The sequence below is a fragment of the Cynocephalus volans genome, chromosome 2 (assembly GCF_027409185.1).
Source record: "Cynocephalus volans isolate mCynVol1 chromosome 2, mCynVol1.pri, whole genome shotgun sequence".
NCBI lineage: Eukaryota > Metazoa > Chordata > Mammalia > Dermoptera > Cynocephalidae > Cynocephalus > Cynocephalus volans.
Window position 1 is genome coordinate 168,878,220 of NC_084461.1, and position 23,777 is coordinate 168,901,996.

At 49.0% G+C, this 23,777-nt stretch overlaps 1 protein-coding gene across 2 annotated transcripts in view; it reads right to left on the reverse strand.

Annotated features, from left to right (window-relative positions):
- Nucleotides 1-23,777, reverse strand: part of DPYSL2 (dihydropyrimidinase like 2) — a 111,897-nt gene that overhangs the window by 51,330 nt on the left and 36,790 nt on the right. Inside the window, exons 1-3 of one of the 2 annotated variants that reach the window (XM_063085450.1) lie at nt 16,694-17,152; nt 13,370-13,458; nt 11,436-11,620 (exon numbers count right to left, since the gene is read on the reverse strand). In XM_063085450.1, the coding sequence (XP_062941520.1) occupies nt 11,436-11,620; nt 13,370-13,458; nt 16,694-16,732 (313 nt within the window). In that variant the 5' untranslated portion in view covers nt 16,733-17,152. Of the gene's footprint in view, nt 1-11,435; nt 11,621-13,369; nt 13,459-16,693; nt 17,153-23,777 lie in introns of those variants that run through there. The other variant, XM_063085449.1, reaches the window with a different exon arrangement.

Consider the following 23,777-nt stretch of genomic DNA (forward strand, 5'->3'; position numbering starts at 1 on the left):
TGGAATCCCTGCCCTGACACTCACAAGCTCCATGGCTTTAGGCAAGTCACTTGGCTTCTCTGGGCTTTCCATTTCTTCGTGAATAGCATGAGGATAAGTTTACCTATCTTCAGGGTTGACAGAAGGACTAGAAATGGTGTGGATAGGGCTTGCTTATCACAGATTCCCAATACATGTTATTGATTATATGCTCCCTCCAAATTATCTCATTCTCTTCTGACCATGGGAAAAGAATGGAATCACACAGCTCCTACCCATGGCTCCTGGCAGGTCTGAAGAGGGGTCCAGAGAGTGACTATTAGGTCATCCCCTTTCAGAGCTCATTAGAGGACAAAAGAATGCAACTGGAGCCTCTGAGAGGTACAGCGATACCTGCCTGGCTTTGCTTGGGACAGCCCTGGTCTGCGCTGCTGTCCGGGGGTCATTATTAGTAAGATAGATAAGTGTATCTATTTGGATAATAACTTAAATGCTCATCCTACAAATAGGGCTGAATCCCCATCTAATCACATAAAATAATGCTTATAACACGCCACCAATGCTGTGCCCGAGCTGTAACATTCTCTCGAGTTTGCATTTAAAACTCTGAAGCAAAAGTTGCATTTCCTCCAAAATACTAAGTCCCACTTCACTGGGCTCAGCTTGGTTCTGAAATATCTGTCAACCCCTCAGGGACACGGGTTTTTGTGTGTGTGTGTGTGACCAGTAAGGGGATCATAACCCTTGGCTTGGTGTTGCCCGCACCGCGCTCAGCCAGTTAGCGCACCGGCCATCCCTATATAGGATCCAAACCCGCAGCCTCGGCGCTCCCTGCGCAACTGTGCTCCCAGTGCCACACTCTCCCGAGTGAGCCACGGGGTTGGCCCGGGACACAGTTTCTTAAATGAACCCTCTCCATGCTTTAACGATGGATCTGTTCTGCCTGCTTTTTTATCCTGTGACTTGTGTAGCTAATGAGCTAAGGTAAAAAATAAATAAAGAGCAATAACGAAGACTCCCAGCTGAAGGAAAGAACATGACCCGTGCCTGTCAATGGGAAAGGAGCTGCGTGACTCTGCCAGAACTGGCGAGTGAGGGGCAGGGACCAGCACACCCATCTCCGAGGGCTTCATGTGGTCCCTTCATCTGATGCATGAAACAGGAGGCAGAGCTCACGGGCCGGCCCAGACAGGAGAAGCTCTCTCCTGCCAGCCTCTCCCAAGCCGCTTCTCTGCATGGTAGGCCCCACATGACTAAGTGCTTCCTCGGCTGAACATCCACTGGGGAAGAATTTGTCACCAGTGCTGCTGTAGGAATGACCCGGGCCATGCACAGATGCCCAGCAAGCTGCAGAGCCATGGGAAGGAGGCTGCAGGCACCGGTTCAGCAAGCGTGCAAACCTCCTTGCAGAGAATACAGTGAATCCACCACAAAAGACAGCGGGGCTCAGGCATTTAAGAGCACAGAAATGAATAATGATAATGCTGGTCTCATATAAATTCCAAAAAAGGCTGAAAATCCAAATCTAGCAAGAGTTATTGACTTGAGCTGTTTCCTGTTGGTATCGCTTTACATCCGCAGGGCCGGGTGTGCTGTCAAGAAAATTCAGGCCGCCGACGTGCCAGAGATTATTTGGAAGGGAAAAAAAGTCAAAAGTAAAATTTTAATTTTTTTTGTATACAAAACCCTCTTATAGGGCTTCTTATATGTAGTTGTTTTTCCTGCTGTATTCACAACACAAACTCCTCTCCAAGGGCTTGAAAATGAAATTGAATTCTCCTACTGATCTCATTAAGTGACAGCAAGGAAAGAAAACCCAGCAGGAATCAGCAGCCTGCAGCAGCATCCTAAGTACAGGAGGGTGAACAGATGATTGACTGATTGATAGGACATATAGATAATCAATAGATAGACTAGACAGGTAGATAGATAGGTGGATGGAAATTTTTAGATGACTGAAAAACTAGATTAGATAGATGACCCATGGTAATAGATAAAACAGATAAGTGATAGATGACAGATGGATATAGACACAGATATAGATAGGTATAGATTAGATACATGACAGACTGAATGAATAAATTATAGATGATAGCTAATATTTATAGATATAGACAGGTTTAATATGTAAGTAGACTAGATAGATAGATACACAAACATACAGATTAGAAAGATTGATAGTAGACCAGATAAATGACTTAGATGATACACAGATAGAAAGACAATAATGATCATGACAGATTAGATAGATAAATGATAGATAGATAGATAGAGATGCTAAACTCTCTTAGCATCTGCTTCCCAGAAAACCCAAATTGCAACACCCCCTGCTATGGATCTGAACGTTTGTGTCCCCCCAAAATTCATATGTTGAAATTCTAACCCCCAAAGTGATGGTATTAGGAGGTGGAGCCTTTGGAAGGGGATTGGGATTAGTACTCTTATAAAAGATTCCTCAGAGAGACCCCTCATGCCTTCCACCATGTGAGGACACAGTCAGAAGGTGCCGTCTATAAGCCAGAAAGCAGGCCCTTGACAGGCACTGAATCTGTCTTAATCTTGGACTTCCAGCCTCCAGAATGGTGAGAAATAAACTTCTGTTGTTTATAAGCCGCCCAGTTTATGGTATTTTGTTATAGCAGCTCAAACAAACTAAGATAGATAGATAGATAGATTGATGATGGATGGATAGATGGATGGATGATGGATAGATGGATGATGGACAGATGGATGGATAATGGATAGATAGATGGATGATGGATGGATGGACAGAAAGATGGATAGATGGATGGATAGAGAGATGGATGGATGGGTGGTGAGTAGATAGATGATGGACAGATGGATGGATGGATGGATGGATAAATAGATGATGAAAGGATGGATGGATGGATAAGTAGATGATGGATGGATGGATGGATAGATGATGGATGGATGGATGAAAGAGGAATCCATTCACACATGTACCAGAACTGTCACAATAATCATATTTAAATAGTACAGCACAAAAAATCTTACCAACTTTTTATATAACCCTAATAAATAAGAATCTATTGTCTCCATTTTATAGACGTAGAAACCGCTGTCTAGAAATACAGTAGGATGAGCACACTCTAACAGAAAAGTACTAGAAAGGGCAGTTAAACTTAGGTCTGACTCTTAGAGCTGTCCCATCCCTGTCTCGTGTGACTTGCAGTCTCACCTTCTGAAGCCTGGTTCACTAAACTGCAGCCAGCTGCGAGAGCATGGCTGGGACAGGAAGTCTGACTGGTTGCCTTAGAGTCCGTGATTCCATGTTATTACCAGGCACTTTTCATTTTTCCCTCACAGACTCCCCACAAGGAAGGATTCCAGTCCTGACCTATCATTAGAGGGAGATTAGGTCATAAACACTACTGATTCAACCTAAAGACAGTAGTATTTTCTCAGGGAAACCAGCGCAGCAGGTGGCCCACAGGGCTGGGGACAGAAGTCCATGGTCCAGCTCCACTCTGCCTTCTATACCCCCTCCCATCCCACCACTCGGCCTTATTCCTGTCTGTCACCTCTCGTTCCACTTACTCCAAGTCTTAACTAGCGTCCTATCAGGAAATTAACAAGCAAAACCTTCCAGGACACCAAGGACAGCAACTGAAAAAGAAGGCTCTTTTTGGTGACAATTAGCTCAGCACCCCCCATTTCATAAGCTTCTGGAAGGCACCTAGCTATAGAATCCATGACAGTGTGATCCCCCACCCTTCACAAAGATCACAGAGCAGAGAACAGAGAGAGAGAGAGGGCATCTCTAGCTTTTAGAAAACCTTGACAGACATTCACTCTGTTTCAATGGAAGCCCAACTGTTGGAGCCAGCACTGAGATCCACAGTTCTTAACCCTGGTTATCACCTGGAAAGCTTTCAAAACTACCAACACCAGGCCCATCTAGAACAATTAAGTCAGAAGTCTGGTCTTTGCATTTTGTTAAAACTCCCCAGGGGATTCTACTGTGCAGCCAAGGGTTTTAAGGGCTGCCGTTGCTCATTGCAAAATTCCCTTCCCTAGATAGGAGCTTCGGCCGCCACCACCCAACCCCCAGCCACATGCCCTCTATCATTAGGGGAACATTTAGTCACATGCAAAGAAAGTTCCCTCCCAAATGGGTTAACCAGAAAGATCTCTAATTTCTACTCACTGTAATTCCCCTTTATCATTAACCATGGCAGTTAAGACTGACTAAGAGCAAGGAATTTGACCAATGGCTTCACCCAACAATAGCAGCAAGTCAGAGGCAGCACAACTCAAAGAAATAAGCAATCATTTCTTGAGAAGAAAGAGAAAGGCCTGATCAAAGAGAATGAGGAAAGAGGGAGAGAGGGCTCTTGATGGAGTGACAGGGCCAGAGCCACAGATGGTAAGCAGAGCCACAGGAATCCCCTGGCCAACCGCTCCCTAAGGCAGTCAATTTTCCCTTCAGAACACTGTATACCATTAACTTGCTAAAGAAAAGGCAGAAGTCTCACCTTCTATGGGCTCTCATATGAAAAGCAAAAGCAAACTGACCCAAACCTCAGCAGGGAAAGTGAAACGGGTACTCTAGCCTAGCCCCACTCTTGAGCAGGAGGAGGAAGGTGAAACAAGACACTGAAGACTTAGTGTGGCCAGGAGCATTCTTCAGTGACTGAGCAGGGCCACTCTGCTCACTGAACACCCTTTCCCAGCAACCCTACGTGCAAGCAGTGGCGAGACCCATGCCGTGGCCAAGCACTGGAGGGAAGGTAAGTCCAGGGTGAGGCGGCCGTGGAAGGGGTGGTTTCCACACTCTGTTTTCCTAAGCTGAGGAGTCCCCAGAGTCTGAGGGGAAGACAGAGGAAGAGGCAGGATCCAGGTCCCCACCCACCACCTGCCACGCCAGCCTGAGCAGCTCTGGTTTCATCAGTCATATCTGTCAGATGGAGGGGGTCCCGTGTCAGATTTCACAGGAGAAAGGGTTCCCCCAGGGCAGCAATGTTAAAGCCATCAAGACTACAAGGAACGATGGATCAGGGCGCTCGTCAGGCAGCCTGCACGGCCAGCCACCATGCATGCATGCTGCAGCCATATGCACATGCACAGGGCAGGATTCCTGCCCTCCAGAAGTTTGTGCCCAGCTCATGCAGCCAGGACCCAGGACAAGGGCAGCCTTGGACATGGGTGTGGCACAGAAGCTTTTGTCTAGCAACTTAGGAACCCTGAGGCCACAGGATGCTGGCCACTGGTTGCCTGTCCCTCGCATCCAAGGCTTAGGAAGAGCTTGCTGAAGCCCAGCATCTCCCCTCCTCACCACCACTCCTGCCTCCAGCTGTCATTCTGGTCAACAGAATTGACAGGAAGTTCTTGATAGTCTGAACGACCACTTGAGGGAAAGTCAGAGAATAGGCTCTGAGAGCATTTGAGTACTAAGACCCCCCAGGCTCTTGAGAGCAACACCCACAGGCAGAGTTGGAACTGGGGTCAGGGAGGATGGAGAAGCCTCGGGAGACAAAGGCCCAGCCCTTTGAGCACAGGGCTGATTTCCAGCTCTCAGGGCCAGAGTCCACGCAAGAAACCCTGGTGGATTATAACTGCCACAACGTCCATGAAAGATGGTCTGGACACACACACAGGAATGTCCCTGCTTCTAGAAGTGCCTTGCAGACCCTAACCCTCACTGCCCTATCCAGCTGCCTGCGAGCCCAACCCAACAACCCTCTTCATGAGAGAAGCATTTTGTACCGTGTGTGCTGGGCCTTTGGGAAAAGCTGGGCTGGCTCTCAGGATGCTCCATCTTCTCTCTCTTCCTCCACACTGCCCAGCACCAGGTATGAGGTGATCAGCCCAAACTGTCCCAGGGAGTGGACACATAGGCGGGCCCAGCCCCATGGTGTGCACTTGCAGAAGGCACCAGTGTCCTTAGGCAAAACGTGCAACCTAACCCACGGGGGGGGCCCAGGGGACGAGAGGAAGAGACAGAGAAAGAGCCCCACGGACAACCCACCAGACAATCTGGGTCTCCAATCGCCAGGCCATGGGCAGATTTTGTGGCGACAAAGTGGGTCCTGGACTTTGAAACTTTAGTTTGATGTGGTCAAGTGTGTTTGTAAACACTTCATAACCCTAGTCAGATGAATGCTGCAAAGGGAATGATCAAAGTATCAATGACAGACACATTCATAAAGTGTGTGTGTTCACACATGTGTACTCGTCCTAAGTGGGAGCAAACCCAAATGCCACATTAATGAGAAAATGACAAGCAATGGATGGACTGCAGCAATACTCCTGAGCCACATCCCCTCAGGAAGCCACCTCACCTTCCCCAGGCTCCTGTTTGCACAGGGAGAATCACCAGAAAGCTGGGACAAGCACAGAGGGTTTTGGGAAATGACTGCCAAGCTTACCGTGGTGCTCAGGGCCACATGACTTCTCTACCAGACGTGACCCCCTGTGCTCGGAGAGCAAGTGCTCTCACAAGAGGACCAGTGTGACAGCTGCTGCACAGCCCCTCTGAAAGGACAGCCCAGACAGAGAGCAGTCCCCATCCCTGATGCCTGGGTTCTGGGCTCCCCTTCTGCCTCCCTCCTCCAACTGCTGCCAGAGCTGACCTCATGCAGAGACTGGGGACCCTGGGGCAGCAGAAAGAGGGACACAGCCAAGGAAGCAGGCTCTTCCATCCGGTGAACACAGCTAACATCAGACTTGCAAACCCTCCTCCCCTCTCCATGATGCTCCGTCCTCTGACATCACTCAGACAACGCAGGAAACCAAGTCTCACTGGTGTATTTATTTATTCATTCATTCAAACTGTGGCATGAAGGGAGTGCCTCCTGGGAGTGAGACACTGCTTGGGGAGTGGGGATACGAAAAGGTAAGAGACAAGGGGGCCTTGACTGATCTGCAATGCAAGGCTGAAGCCACAAGGCCCGGGGAATGAAAGCCCAGTGTTTGTCAAGGTGCAAAGTGGCTTCAATAAATTACGGAGACCAGGAGGAGGAGGTGCCTGGTGAAGGGGGAAGCACCTAGGCCACTCCTTAGATGGTGACGAAGACTCACGTAGGCAGAGAAAAGAAGGGAAGGGCGTCCCTGGCTGAGAGGACAGTGCAAGCCTGGGCTGAGACAGCAGGATTGGGCCATGTTGTGGAGGGCTCTGGCACTTGGGTGGCATTCTCTAGGCCAGAGGGAGCCATCAAAGGCTTCGGAGGAAGGAGGTAGCATGGTCAAAGCTGTGCCGGAGAAAGAGCTTGGGGACAGAGCAGGACACCGGAGCAAAAATCCAGTAAGAGACAGCCAAGGTCTGAATGTGTGAGTGGGAAGGAACAGGAGCGAGAGGAGACGGAGAGACAAGACCCACTGGACGCACACCACGGTGGCTGTGTGCGCTGAAGCCCACGTGACCCCGAGGGCGGCCCTCTCGCACCGGGCACTGGAAAAGCGGCAGGGATATGGGAGAAGGGCTCAGTCTGACTGGAGATCATCAGGTGGGGGCACCCGAGATACACCCAGGGAGAAGTAACAAGTCTAGAGTCCAGGAGGGAGGGCCCCTTCCAGCCCTGCGGGACAGCCCCTCTCACCTTCTCCCAGCTCACGTCCTGATCTCTGCTGTGCTGCATGCTCCGCTCAGAGAGGAGGAGCGCCCTGGGTGTGCTGTGCCCGAGCCTCACACCCTCCAGGGGAAGCCTCGAGTTCAGGATAGCAGAGATGGCATTCAGAGCAGCGGCTCCTGATCCTTGGAGATCCAGAGCCCCTAGATCTGGCACGGACCCGAGAGCTCTACTTTCAAACAGCTCCCCAAGTGCTTTGGACAAGCACCAGAGTAAAATACAGATTCACAGGTCCCATCAGCAGACCCACTACTTCAATAGGTTGGGTGGGGCCCAGGAGGCCACATGTTGTAAGAGGCAACCCCCAGGTGACACTGAGGCACACAGTCCACCAGCCACACCTGGAGAACCCCTGCTGTCAGCAAATATTCAAGTCAGGCCTCTGTTCTCTGGCTCTATTAGGAGAGTAGAGCCCCCGAATGTAACAGAGATGGGAGGTTACTGTTACCCGATGCAGGATGGAATGACAGTAACCACCGCGTCTGAGTGCTTACAACAGGCCAGGTCCTGTTCTGAGGCCACCACCGTCCACCTCTGTAACAACTTTCCCCATTTTGCAGATGAGTCAAACATGGTAGGGCCTGGACTGCTGGTGTGTGTTCCACACCTGCCACCTGCACCGATGCACAGGATAAGTGTCAGCAGGTAGTACCTGTCCCTCTGGCCTCAATCCGGCCTCTGGCCTCAGTCCTCCCCTCCACTAAGTGGAGGTGACTATTCCCACCTGCCTCCTGGGGACTCTCCATTCCTAACAGCCCTGATGATCACAAAGCCCCTGGTAGTCCTAGTGCTTCTCCAAGCAGCAACCCTGCCACCTCCATGACCCCCGCCAGTCTGGATGCCGCCTGCAGGGCACGTCTGGAGTCTCTGCCCTCCCGCGACTGAATGGAAAGGGCAAAGTGCGCTCCCCCAGCCCTGCGCAGAGTCCCCCTCACAAAGATCTCATTGTACAATTTTCAATAGCAGGCTCTGTCTGACGGCAATAATATTATTTTCTGCTGCTGACGTGTCATCTCCTTTTTTAAACTGGGAATACTCAGCTGCATTTTCCTCTGCAGGCAGTTCCATCTCAGACAGAAATGGAGCCTCTGGGGCCTGTGACCTGGGAAACACACAGCCAGCAAGGAGCAGGTGGAGACTCACCTGGGAGTGCAGGTGACTTGGCTTGGAGAGAGAAGACAGGAGGGAGAAGGGAGTGGGAAGCCTCTGCACCAGTCACCTCAATTGCTGGTTGCAGCAATCGGCAGTGGGCTCAGAAAGTTTTCACTTCAATCTGCTCAAAACATCCTGAGAATTTCTTTCTGGCCTCGATATGCATTAAAGAAGCTATAATCTCGTGGAAGGAGTGGGTCGTAGGTACCAAAGTCCCATGAAGCTATCCCTCTTTCAAAGGCCTCCTTCTCTGCAAAGCAAGCCCCAGCCACTCACTCACTTGAAGCAATGCAGAACAGATGACCCACAAGCAGAAAAAGAAAAAATTCTGATTTCCTCATCTGTCTCATTACCAGTCATCTCCCAAGGGAAAGGCAGGCCGGTCGGCAACCACAGGTGGTTTTTTGCAGTAGTTAATCTTTTTCGCAAGCTCCAAAAGCAATGGAGTTTAGGGTGTAACAATTCTGACCACGCATTGCCACCTCTGATTAATTTATTCTTTCGGGGTTGCTCAGTAAATTCCCCTGCTCTTTAGCCCGATTGCCTCGCAGAGTCCACATGGAAATGCCATCGCCTTCTGTCCAACTAAGCCCAGCAGGTGGTTGGACGCACCTGTCACGCCCCTATCCTGACAACCTGCACATAAAGCCACCTGCTGACTGTTCTGGGCTCCCTGGTCCGGGTGCAGGACTCACAGAGACATCTCTTGTTCCTGTACAGAAGGAACCATCTGACATAAACAGAGAGGAGGCCACAGCCACTGAGGGAAAAGGCCGAAGAGACACTCAGGGCGACAGCAAGAGGCTGTGCCCCTGCAGCAAGGGAGGGAAGGAGGGAAGGGACAAGAAGCAGAGTGTGGCCCCAGGAAGCGTCGCATGTGAGGAGTAAAGGGGCACATTCAGGAGCGCAGGGAGGAGAAAGCAGACCCATGGGGTCCTTCTGAGTGAGTCTCAGAGGAACAGGGCCTCTCTGTATCTGCTGAGCACACTGCATCTGATTAGAGGCAAAATCTCTCTCTGAGCTCAGTGAATCACTGAGTGTGGGAACTACAAAAGACTTCTCCGAGGGTTGTCTGGTGCAAATCCTTCCTTGTGAGGACAAGCAGCTAAGGCACAGAGAAGTAAGGTGACTTGCCCAAGGTCACACAGCAAGTTAGTGTCAGAAGGGGACCACAACTCCTGACTCCTGGTTGGGGGCATTTTTCCCTCAGAGGGCTCCCACTCAGCAACCCTGCCAATGATACACATTACTGAGTACTCACTCAGGAAATATTATCTATGGCTTAGTGACACTCTTATGAGCTACAGGGCCTCCATCTGAACTGCAAGCAGAGAATCACCTCGACTGGGCCTTCCTGGTCGACACCTAAGCAGTCTGTGCTTCTCCAAGCTCAAGTGTCCCTCTGCAGCCTACCTAGAGGAGGGGTGGAAAAGACCACAGACGCCAGCAAGTCCTGAACAAGTGACAAAGCACAGGCTTCTGCACTGGCCCGAGTCACCAGGTATGCATGAAGGGGCCCCCTTGAGAAGAGCACCCACTAGGTTAGAAGGCACTGTGCGCAGCAAGATGGAGAGAAGGCTTAAGCCTGCAGGCTCAAGAGCTGTCCCTGATGCTTCAGACACTGACGACCAGGCAGAGAGAACGCCAGAGGGTGAGCGTGTGATTTAAAATGCAGGGGAACTCAGACCAGGACGAGACGTCAGGGCATCCCCTAGCTCAGGCAAGATAGAAAAGAGGCATCCAGATAGACTCCAAAGCCACAGGTAAAAAGACCATCACTCTGAAGAATAATCAGTAAGATAGGTTTTTCTAAAGCAGAAATAGCTAAGTTCTTTCTACTTTGAAACAAACTGCTAGTTTTTCACATAAGACAGACTATATGTTGAGTTTCACGCTTAGATAAAAATCTATTTTAAAGAAATATGTATCTAACAAACCACCGCGTGGCTTGCTCACTTCCCCAAAAACCAAATGACATTTGTCAAGAGGACAATCAGTAGGCACACTGGAATCTGACAGTTCACAAACAAACTCTAACACGTGTGCTGTGTCCAGTGAATACACTTTAGATTTTGCTGAACAAAAAGCACAGAGCCCTTGGAGTAATAGGCAAAGGGCACCCGGCTGTGGGTGCCGGCAAGTTTCACATCTGAAGGACAGTTAATACCCATGGTCCTCCTCCAAGCAGAACTGCCCAGTTCCTTTTAAGTCAACCCCAGGCCAGAAAGTATTCCCACCATCTGATTTTCCTATCAGTGGAAGAGGCTCCTGGTTCAACATCTCATCTCCTACACCCCACCCTCATTCTAGAGGAAGGACTCTTAGGAATTTTTTTTTAAAAAAACCAAAATCGAATACTTAGGAGCAAAGGCTCCAGCTGGGTAGCTTTGAAGCTGACTCCAAATGCTGGGTTTTCACAACCAAATCACAGTTTTGGGTCAAGAAAGACAAAAGTCCTCAAGTAGGAAAGCAAGAACCCATTCCTCTTCACATTCCCTAGAACCGTGATCTCAAGTTCAACTGGAGAACTCAAAGACAGAAAATTAGAATAAGGAAATAAGGCAAATCATTAACCCACCCACACCCCTTATTTGGCAGATGAAACCCCTGCTCAGTTCAGCAACTTTCAGAAGGAAAGAATCAAACACACACAGACTCATTTCCAAACTATCATGGTTTGCCGAATGCCACAATGGTGATATTTAAGCTTCTTACTGATCATGGTGGTTCCCCCAGCCAGGGCTGCCTTGGTTCCTTGGAAGAAGTCATCCGCAGACGTCATTCCCTGGTCAGGCATCTGGAAGCGAGTGTGGACATCAATTCCTCCAGGGATCACCATTCTGGAATGGGCTTCGATGGTCTTCACCCCTCCTGGCACAATCAGGTTTTCTCCTATTTGCCTAAATAAACAGGGTTGGTGACACAGATTGTAAATGAAACATGGAATCCAATGGGATCTCACAGCTATTTCCACTAAGCTATGAACTATCCTCCACTGTATGTACCGTGGACTTTCCAGATTATTGTGATGATTCATAACAAAAGTGCCCCCTGCTCCCTATCCCCATCTAAGAAGCAATGCAGAGTATACTAGAAAACAAAATTTAAATAAACCATCAGAGGCCCCATTCAGAGGCTTAGTTACCAAGAGACCCCTAGGACCAAATTATAACAGGGCCCCAAGATATTTACATAAAATGTCACCAAACCTTCTTTACAATACACACAGTAGAGCTAATTATCCTACAGCAATTTTCTCCAGATCTGGCTGCACATAGTAAACACTTATTTTCACTATATCCTTTTCAATAAAGAGAAAATAGGGGTGGGGGGGTAGAATAAAACAAAGCAAAAAAAAAGTGAACAGTATGATTGCAACAATTTAAAAACATGGAAGCGTGTGCTCATTAACTCAGATGATAAAGGCAGAAAAACGAATATTCATTATGTTGGGGGACAAGATTCATTTCCAATTTTTTAAAAATATTTCTAAACAAAGAAACGAAGAAATAAAAAACAAACAATATATCTACTACCTCTTCCTACCAATTCTTTTAAAAATAAAATTAATCAAGGAGGAGTCGATTAAGTTCTAGAACAAATTAGTGATGCCTAAAAATAGCACACAGGGCTGCTCCCTTCTAGGCCAGCATCTTTCTGCTAGACCAAATCGTGCTGCCTCATAATTGGGAGAAAACGGAACATGAAAGTCGCAGCATTAGACAGCCTGGGGCCGAGACTGTCACAAGCAAACACACATGGAGAAAACATTAAATGTGGAAATGTTAAAACTTATTTTAGGTTCGTAAATCAGGGTGTGAGCTTCCAGGCAACAGTCATATCCACTCCAGTTTTCCACTCCTCCGGACTGGCTTGCCTCTAGCACTTGATGAATGCTGCTTATTTAAAAGATGTCATTTGCTGCAGTGTTTGTCTTTAAACAGATGTGCTATTTCTCCAGAGCCCTCTGAGCCGTCCCAGTAGGAAGGGCATGAGGATACTGGTATGTGCTCAGCTCACTTAACCATCTAGAGTCCGAAAATACCCCAACTTAGTAACCGCTCTGTTTTTTCTCCTTTGTAACACAATATACAATAAACACAAGAGCAGTTTTATTTGTGTTAGCTGCCATTTAAGAATGAAACCTAAAATTCCCTCAGGATTAGGCGGTAATCTGTCTGTGTTACTTGGTAATTAACTTGGTGTCCTTCTCTGGCCCGTCCAAACTGAACTCTTGATTAAGAAAGCAGATGTGCTCTCTGGACAGAAAAGGCTATATTCCACACTTATGTCCTTTGATTGGCCAATCCATCCCAAACAATCACACTCTAGAAAAACCTCTCATATCTTCAACATATCAAAAACCAGGTACTTGATCTGGCAACAAGAGGATACCGTGTCATCTCAGTTAAAAATGTAAATTACATAATACTTAATAAAATGGGTATGCATTTAATTCTGGCTTTGAATTCCCTAAATCTGAGTTTTCAAATTCACTAATTAGCACCAATGAAATGGGTTTAACATAGACATTAAGGTGCTCACTCTTTGAAGTCACTAAACTTGATGCCATGTGTGTGAATGGTGGCTAATGCTTGGGGATACTGGAAGGTGTGCACATACATCTCTATATAGTGAGTTACACTTACTTGATCAACCCATCTTCCATGTATATGTCTGCATAGAACGACTGGTCATCATTAACAATTTTACCTCCTTTGATAAGAAGACGGTCACTCTGAAACAAAGAGGTATTAAAGTCACAATGCATAACAAACCTACTAAGATAAATGAGCTAAGGACACATTTTCACTATGCAAAAGTGATGTTCAAAATGAGTCAATTTTGAAAAAGTCTCGTGACAAAGGTAAACCTGTATGTAGCAACTTATTCATCACCTGATGAGCCAGAACATACTGCAAAGTTTATTCTAGATAAATGAGCCATCTCTTTCAATTAGACCTTAGATCTCAGAAAAAAAATTTTTAAAAAAATCCACTCCCACTGAAGAGAAGTGAAAACATTTCAGATAAAGAAAGCAATACCTTTTAAATGGCTTTTGGCTAAACCTCATTAAAAAAAAAAAAAAATACACCCACACGTAGGAAAGCCATGTCTTGGCAAGGTTTATGTCAGGAAAATGACCAAAACTCTGTTGTCATGGGATACCCTATACAAACACACTAGGTTCAGCCCTAGCAAGGTTTCAATTCAGTATATCCTTTATATTGCATTTATCTTTGAGGCAAATCACAACAAACGTAGCAAAGGTGGGGGTGGGGGGAGACTACAAAAAATACACCATTTTAACTAAGCTGTTAAGAAAAAGGTAGTTTTATGATAAAGTATGTGAGATGGCAAATTCTAAAATCTAACACTGCTATGGGTTGTTGATGTACTGCTAGTTTAATTGGTGATATTTGTGAAAAAAAATAAATAGGCAGCACATAAGTGTCAAGAATGCGACAGCAATGTACACTATGACTCATCACTATCCCCAACGCTATTGATGGAATGGAATGTTAAAAGCCTATGTTCAGTGACTGTGCACCTGTATTATTCCAAACTGGGTTTAAACCTTACAAGCTGAGCCAAATACTGCCCTTTTAATATGCAACACATTTCAAAGGATGCCATTCACTTTGACAAGGGTTAATTCAAAATTCAGTTACAAAACAATATTCTCAGTAAGTGCCATTTATATTTAGCCGCTACTAAGAAAAGGGAATTACAGAAAATCTTTTAAAAATATATAAGCTACTAGACAGCAAAGAAAAGAGATACATATAAATGCACACACCTGGGTTTACAAAGTACTGTTTTTATTGTTGCTCTAACATACTGAAAAACAATAAGATCATTTTAATATTGTACAGTGTCATTCATCCTGATGTTGACTCTGGAAAAGTCAAAAGGGAATAGTCAACAACAATTCTTCACCATATAAGGTAAATGTAAAGATCTTTCCAAAATCCTGTCATGTACATTATGACACTGGAACCTCAAAACAAATCTGCGAGGTGGATGGAAGCAGATTCTATTCCCATGATACAAGGAAACTGAGGCTCAGAGATGTTAAGTCCCAGATCGCCTAATCCAGTGCACTTTCCTATGCCTACAATGATCCCTTCTTCCTGGGGACAAGAATAAGCCCTGTCCTTCAGCACCTGCTCCCTTGTCACTGTAGTACCTGTCCCAGCCATCCCTGCGAATCCCCGGAGCCATCATCAGACCAAGCAAAGCATCACAGCCCTGTTCACCCTAGTGCTTTCCAGAAGGCTTCTTACATAAGAGGCTGGCGGTGATGATGGAGGGAGAGAGACCGTGCTATAGGTCCTAGGATAATAAAGCCAGATTTTTATAATGGGTAGTGGGGGCGCTCTTTTAAGAAATCAGTCTTGTTGATCGTTTGCTTTCTAAATTTTATTTTTCTACCCATACAGTCAAAACGAAACTGCCCTGTTCATTCATGAAGACAGCAAATTATTTGAGGCTTGCAGCAAATCTGCACTCCACCCCCACACCCCAGGCTCCTCCTCCAGAGCAGGGATCACATAATCTCGGGTCCCCCGTGATAGCCCTTTGGGATCTTGACTCTTTTGCCTTCCAGAAAGAGCTAGTACCCGGCCTCGCTGCAGAACAACCCAGCACATCCTAGAAAATCCCGAGCCTCCGCCCCTCCCCTGTGCATTCGTCCCCACATCTCTCTCCTGCGGATGGGTGTGCCCTTGTGCACAGACTGGAAGAAAGGGTGCCCGTGGCTAAAGAGAACCAGAGCGAAAGCGCGCCCTCAGATCCAGCCCTGAAAACACATCTCGACCATTGGAAAGAGTCTTTCATTCTCTGCCTCTGCCCTGGGTTCTATCTGCCCGGGACTCAGCTGGCCATCTGCAATTGCACATCATTATATAACAATGAATCTCCGTGGCCCTCCCTGAGATTTCACTGGGGATGCAGCGAATAAGGCTGGCGAGGTTTTTCCAGGAGGGGATGGGGAGGGGTGGTGGCACGGACCGCGGCTCGCCTCAGAAACATTGCCAATTCATGGCACAGAGGTTTTCCCCGTGATTTCCAAAGAGCAATCCCAGGCACCAGACCTGCGCCGCCGCCCGCGGCCGCCGCGATCATTGTCTGGCCGGGCCGGGCCGGGCCATCTGCTGGACTCGTCGCGCAGCGCCATGAGCTCGGAGCCCGGCTCGCGCGGTCCCCGCGTGCGCCCACCCTCGCGGCGCGCTTTGTACGCGCCCACACGGACGCCTCCCGGCGACACAAGGGGCCGAAGAGAGAAAGAAGCGCCAGCCCAGAGCCCCGCCAGGGCCCCAGCCCCACACCGGAGGGCGAGAAAACCCAGAGGGCCACCCGAAACCGGCCCCCGGTCAACAAAAAGCCCCCGCCTGGCCCCCCCACCCTCCTCCTGTGCTCTTCCAGCGTCCGTTTGGCCTCCCCTCCCGTTTCCACATCATTCCGGTACCCCCTGCCCTTTCTAGCATCCCTCTGCTGTCATGACGCCTCCGGGCTGAAACCCGCTCCTTTTTCCAAGCAGCGGGAGGAAGGCTCCAGAAAGCCCTGTACGGTGGAGACGGAAGACACCGGGAGGAGCCATGTCCCCACCTCCCTGCCGCGGCTCGAGGAGCCCAGCCTCGCAGCACGCAGCGGAGAACAATATCCGAGCTGCGACCGTGCACATTCAATCTGGCATCCATTGCTGGCAGCCGTAGGCCGGCGCTGCAGCATCCCGCGCTGACAATGAAAGGACACCGCGGAGCTGGCGCGCCCCTAAAGCCACCTCCACGCACTCACCCTCCCAAATGATGCGGCTGCTTCTTCTCCAGTATCGCGTCTCCCACCACCACCGTTAGCAACAGGAAAAAAAAAAAAGTTAGGTCCCTCTCCCTCCTCCTCCTCTTTAAAAATTCCTTAGATGTTCTGTGCCACCAAAGGTTCCGACCCGATTTCTCAAGTACCAAACTCACCGTGATGCGTGGAATATTTTTCTTCCCCTGATAAGACATCTCTCTCTCTCCTGGGAAAAAAATAATTTCAAGAGGGCAGCTTTAAAGCAAACAATTGCCCGGGAAAAGGACTTGGTATTTTCTTTTTTTTTTTTTTTTTTTTTTTTTTTTTTTTGCAGAACTGAAAAAGGTACAACCGCTTAGCTGGCCTTGCTGGTAGCAAATTGCAAGAACGTAAAGGACAAATGCAATCCTCTGTCTCTCTTTCTTCCTCTCCTCCAACACAGCCCCAGCTAGGGCGGAAAAAAAAAAGAAAGCGAGAGAGAGAACAGGAGGAAAGGGGGTGGAAATAAACTACAGCAATAAAAGCCTCGGTTCAAGTCAGCCAGCGCCGCGCATGCGCCGCCAGCCACTCCCTTTCCTCTCCGGCAAAAGCCATCCGCTTACAGAGGGGCGAGCGCTGATTGGCCGCGATCGTGGTATATGCAGATGAGGGCCGGCGGGGCGGGCTGCGGCGCGAGCGCGCGAAATGCTGCAGTGTGTTCAGCCGGGGGCGGCGGAGACGCGTGCGCCCGCGCGGGGAGCGCGCCTTTCGCGCCCTTTCTTGGGGCCTGGGGCTGGCGGCGGCCCCGGATGCTGTACCCGCCGCAGGGACAATGGAGAGGGGGGTCGTGACGGAGGTGGGGGGAGGGGGACGCGAACCAGAGGCGGCGGGGCTCCCGCGCAGCCCAGGCGGCACGCACCCGCCGGCGCGCACCCGGTGCATGCCCGCCGCGCGCCAATCCGCGGAGGCCGCAGCTGCAGCCCCGCGTGGGGTGACTGCGCCGAGCCAATGGCCTGGCTGGCGGCGAGCGCGCGACTGCACCGCCGGCCGGCGCCGCGCGGAGCCTCCTCGGCCCCCTCCCTGGAACCGGCTGGGAATTCAAACGGCGACGAGCGGAGGGAAGGGGGCCGGGCGGGGAGCGCCAGCCGCGCCCGTTGCCGCCCAGCCCCGGGGACGGAGGCTGCCCCAGCGCGGAGCTCCGGGAGCCGGGCCTGGCCCCGGGGCGCGGGGAGGGCGCGCGGGCCCGCAGCGATGCTGCAGACGCGGGATCTGGCCTGCAGGCGTCCGTGGCGTGGCCGCTGGAAGTGAAAGCCCAGAGCCATCCCTCCCAGCTCCGAGGAGGGGAGGCAGGCATCCGGGGGAGGCCGGGGTCGGTTGCCGGGGATGGGAGGCCCCGCCCTGAAACGTCCTTTTGTGCCTACAGGCCACAGGGAACTTGGGGGGCGGGGGGAGCCGCCGCAGCCCGTTAAGGCAGAATAGCCTAAAATAGGGCCCTCTGTGCCCCCTTTGTCAGTCACGACCACTGCCGGGGTTGGGCGGAGAGCGAATTTCGCTGGAGCCTTCAGATCCGTCGGGGTTACAGCGCCAAAGGAATCCTAAGGGTTTACAGTGCTAATAAACAGGGCCCAACACCGCATCGTGAGACAGAAAGAGAGGAGAGGAACCAGGAAAGGACAGCTCGTATCCCAAAGGAAAGAGAAACTGAGTCACGGGGGAAGCCTCCGAAGTCAGTCTAGTCACACTTGAAACGGTGTTCAAGGCTTTTCTTGGTGGCCCAAGCAATGGAACAGGCCCAGAACCCCTTGGCTTTGCCTAACCAAGCCGTGCTGTGATGCTCTAACTTCAGAGTCCCTGTGGAAGAAAAAAGCCAGTCCAGATGATCCCGGGCAATCTACCAGGGCCACCCTTTTGCCCAGGCAGGTACGATGACTAAAACAGCCAGACTGGCTCATGGCTTTGGGTTTCTCTGCTTGAGATTAAACAGTACATAAAATCCCTACATCATCTAGGCCATCAGGCAGCCATGAAAAATTAAAAGAATTTAATTGGCTTGCACCTGCTCAGCAAATATTAGCCAGAAAAACACAGAATAATCCTTGGGCTACTGTGTGCTTATGCTCCAGTGTCTTTCTGCACCTGGCTACCCTAGCTACTTTGGGGGTTGTTTGTCTTTTTAGACTCAAAAGAAGGTGTAAAAATCACCCTTTCACTCCTATTCCTGCAAAATCCACTATCTGGTATGCAAAGGGCGAACCAAATTAATGTCAGCAAGTATTGGTGTCAGCCACTAATGGTTAAAGCAACAAGTCTAAGACAGCATAAAATGTGTCTTCCGGTGAAAGCCAACATTAAGTTCCAGCTGGGATGGGGGACAGGGAATATGGGGGGTGAGAGAGGGTAGGAGAAGGATGTCCTATTAGATTTCAAGAAAAATACCACTTGGCAAGCAAGCAAATTCAAATTTAAAACAATGGCCTCTATATTGTGTGCTTGTATTCTTGTTATATTTTCCTACTCCTGAATTGTTTGATCTTAATGGATTTAAATCTTATTTACCAATCTTCCATTGAATATTTTGTTTTGTAATAAAAGCTTCCAAGAGTTTTTGTGTCACTCTTACTCGTGTTGGTCTTATTACTATAGTTATTGATAGAAGGCTCTTAGTCCATGATAATTGACATTTCCACTCATAAATATCCAAAGATATAAGGTTGAAATGGATTTGTCTGTTCTGACTAGAGCCTAAGAGACTATTTGGCACATAAAAGATACCAAACAAATAGTTTTAATTAACCAAGGAAAAGAACTGTCTGTAATCTGCATTTCTTACCATACTTACTGCTCAGTGCAATGCAGAAAAAAGGGGGGTCGGGGAGAATTTTCCACCCACTCTGTACTGATAGCCTTGTCTCTTTAGAAAAACACTCAATGAAAAATTTCCTGTAAAGTTACAAATCATCATCCGTGAGCCAAATATTTGAACCTATTCTCAGTCATGACTTCTCTGAATTTGTAAGAATTAAATGCACGTCAAACATGAAAACGCATTGAAAGACTGTCTATTCCACTGACGACCCCTTCCCAAACCTCTGCCTTCTCCCACCCCTCCCCAGCCGGAGGGAAGAGTAACTAAACAAGACTGTCGCTTAATGAAACCAGTATGCCCCAGGCATTCTTGGTGGCCTGGAGGGAGAACCTGCCCAAGCAGACCTGTGAGCTAGAGGAGTGAGTTTTAACCAGCCTCCTCTGCAGCTTCATCTCCCATCCCTGGACACCCACCCTGTCCCCGTGTTCAGTGGGTGACGCAGACACATGCTCGCACACAGCATCAGAGCAAATCCCTTCCCAAATCCGTGCCCCACCCTGTGCTCTTTACCTCCCTTTTCTAAGGATGCTTCCTCTAAAACTGAGCTTAAATGTCATGTGGTCTGTAAAGTCCTGCCTCCTAAAGCCTTGAGCACTCCTTCCTGTGTTCGCTTCCACTGTGACACACATCCCATCGTATTGTAATTATTTGTCCATATCTCTATCAGATCATGACTCCTCAAGCCTAAGAGCCTCCTCACGTTCCTCTTCTTCCAGTGACCAGCACACTGCCTGGGCATAGCGGGTACCCTCCCCATGACAACATAGATAAGTGTTGTCATTACCATTGCAAGAACAAAAGGTTCTTCCATGTCACCACTGTGGTGAGCTCTGATGTCAGAAAATCCCCAGTTCAGGCAAAAGAACCTTCTTCTATCACAGCTTATTATTCTTTGCGGGGATGTAGCTGCCTAAATTTTAAGCTGCGCCTCCCCTAACGAAACTGTCCTGTACTACCAGCAAGCCTGATCAAACACAGGGAGAGGGCCCCCAACCCTCCAACGAACCCCAAAACCACACAAGGCATCTCTAGCCATTTTTTCTCAGCACCAATTTCTGAAATTGTTCTTTTCTACAGCTCCCGTTATTCTTTGTACATGCCTGCATTATACCATTTATGATGCCATACCACCTGTCCTGTACAATAGTCACCTACGCCATAACCAGGTGAGCATCACTCTCCTTCCATTCAGTCTGACCTGCCAGGGAACAGGAACTCTTTCAAAAGTCTTATTCATCTTTTACCCTTACGTGGGGTCTGACAGGGTTGGAGGCTCCAGAAGGACTGGATGCATGGGTGGGTATACAAGTGGGGACACCCAATCAGGGTTTTAAAGATGCGCGCATCACACGACCCGCTGGGAAGTGGGGGCAGGGAGCTGAAGGCTGTCACTCACGGCTCCCGGATGACTGGGCTGCTTTCAGTTCCTCAGCATCTGCCCAGCCCGCAGTCTGTCCCGGGCTGGCCCACCGCTGTTCCTGGTTTCATCGTGCCCCTTGGGGAAGCTGGAGGAACAATTTCTGCTTCTGTGGTGCCCCCAGACCTCTGTGGAAGTGCAACATTCAGAATGTTACAGAGTGGGGAAACTCCAGAACAAAAACTGCTGACAGGAAGAACCGAGCCTAGATGTGGCAAAGAAAAGAAAGCCCCAAACCCTCAAATGACTGCAGTTCAACACCAAGGGCTGTGGAGAAGGTTAAAATGAATGCAGTGGTAAAGAGAAGGAACTGGAATCCTTTGCCAAAAATGAAGGGCACAGACTAGGATACTTGAGCTGGATGTGATGCCTTCTTCACTGCGGATGGAATCAGACAATAACGATCGTTTTCTTTGTATATGTAGATCGCAGGGACAAAGACTGCAGAAGGACAGCCAAGGACCCATAGATCAGAACCTGCCCACTAGTGGCAGCATCTTTTACAGGGGGTGACAATGGGGTAGTGACCATGGGGTCAGCAGTGACTGGCTCTCTGAGCCAGATTCTGCTTTCACTAGAACTGGACAGACTGCTGGTCACTTCCACTGGACTTTAAAAGGGTCCTGAAGACGTCCTCTCTGCATGAAGAGGCTGCCCAAATCCTGCCGGACATCAGGGCACCCAGGAAAGTGTGCACTTCACAAAATTTCTCTCTTCTCATCTCCAGTTAGCGCACAGCCTCCCAAAGAACCCCAGCATTACGTACCTTGTCCCCCATCCTATGTGTGACCACAGATTTTCCCTGGGGTCTCTCTGTCCCAGCTAGAGACACAGGGAACGTTGCTCAGGCTGTCATGCCTCAGGCCCGCCCTCTGGTGGCGAATGAGGAGTATGCACATGGTCCCTTCTGTCCTGTCCTGGAGTTCCACTGTTCCAGTGTTCCCAAAATTGCCTGTCCGTCAGAATCATCTGTGGCCCCAGTTCAGACCTCCTGAACTGAATCTCCAGAGGAGAGGCCCAGGATTTTCTTTTTTCTGACTATTCGACCTCTGGGCACTTAGCTACAGATCCAGCCCACCCCCACCTTCTATTTACAGAAGAGGAAGCTGGTAAAACAAGGACGTGAAAGGAAGGTCCCTCTTCCTACCCAGTACTTTCCCCACTCCCCAAAGCACATCAGCCTGCTGTTTACCCAGTAGAAACATTGCATGAAAATGCTAAATACCTTTCTATTTGTCTTCCTTCTACTAACAAGCAGTACAATCTCCTAAAATTTTATGTCGTCAGTAAGAAGGGCATGAACATTTATTGAGCACCTACTGTGATCCAGGGATAGCCCTGAGTGCTTTAAATACATTTTTAACTTTCCAAAAATCCTACTAGGTACATCTTCATATCTTTATTTTACAGACAAGGAGAGTAATGCACAGAGAAGTCTTTTGTTCCAGGCCCAGCTTCCCACCAGAGCGAGAGCAGGATTCTAACCCAGGTCTGTGTGACCCCAAAGCCCAGGGCGCCAGCTCCTTCAATGATAAAGAACTTGTTTAGTAGAAACTAGGAGCCGCCTGGTGCAAGAGGTGGGCACAGATGATCAGCTGTCTTTTTCTTTACCCCTTTCACTGTCCCTGGTCCCCATTCCTCAGATGCTTCCCCTTGTTCCAAAATCAGATCTCCATCTCTTTCCTCATCACCCAACAGAACTCGGTTTCGCTCGGTGGCCCCAGTCCTCCTCTTATAGGAAACATGACAGACGAGCACCAAGGTTTAAATGAGTATAAACACTCAATGTGCTGCCCCTCGGCTAGAAGGGGAAGACCTGGCTGGCAGCATTTAAGACAGCCAGGTAGGCTGCTTGCATAAATAAAATGCACACTGTTTATCACGCCTGCCATGCAGGATCTGACCCCCTTCCTTCCCGCCCCTCTCACTCTACGGTCGCTGTTCTCCTTCCACTCGTCACAGTAGCTCTGGGTCGCTGCTGTTTCCTCTTCTTCTGCCATCTCTTGCACGGCTGGCTCCTTCTCCCACTTCGATCCCTGCTTCAGGGAGACCCTCCCGACCATACTCTCTGAAGCCAGCCCACCTATTGACTGCTGTCCCGCTCAGCACTGTCAGTTCCATAGGGACAATCACAACTTGGAAGTATTTTTGTGTATTTGTGTACTTGGTATTTTCAGTGTGTCTCCACCTCTCAACTGCAAAGCCTCTAACTGCAAAGCCTCTCTGCCGCACCTCGCAAGGACCTCACGACAGTCAATAAGCAGGAGTTGAATAAACAAAGGAGCAGCAGGCCTTTTCCAAGGACACCATGCAGGCTTCCCCCTCCTGCCTCCAGTCTGGACACCTGCCACCCTCTAATCCTGACTCACCCCAGGCTCTTAAAATGCCAGATGGTGAGAATTGGCCTCATTGGATAAGGTCCTGTGGCTTAGGTTCTAATTGTCTGTGGCAGAGCATGCAGATTCCTTTGCCCCAGGATCTGTCCTTCAGAAGCATCAGCCTATATCATTCATAAAGCTCTACTCCACCTGCAGGTCCTGCTGTGGCACCTGTAGGTGGGTTCCTCTCTCCAAACCCACACTTCAGGCGTGTACTCCACTACCCCCAGGAAACTTAGCAGATCCTCATCAGTGGGGCTCTCCTTGATTCAGAATCTGTATCAGTTCCACAAAGGGCTGAGAGAAAGGGTTAACTATGTACCCAGAAAGTGTTAATAATACTTTAGGAGTTCTGGTCTCTTAAAAGAATCAGCCACAATCAAGCACTGAGAACTGCTCACTTATCCAAAAATACCCTGTAGCTCTTGCCCACACCTTCAATCAGGTTCTCTAGAGGACTCTTTGGGGCAATTTATTAGCTTATTCTGAGAATTCTTGGAAGTAGCCCATTTGGATATTGCAAAGATTTAACAACATTCTGAGTTTTCCCTTAATCGAATTGTTTTTCTTTCCCCCCTTCTCACTCCCCCCTCCCATTTATTTTCAATACTGAGAGTTTA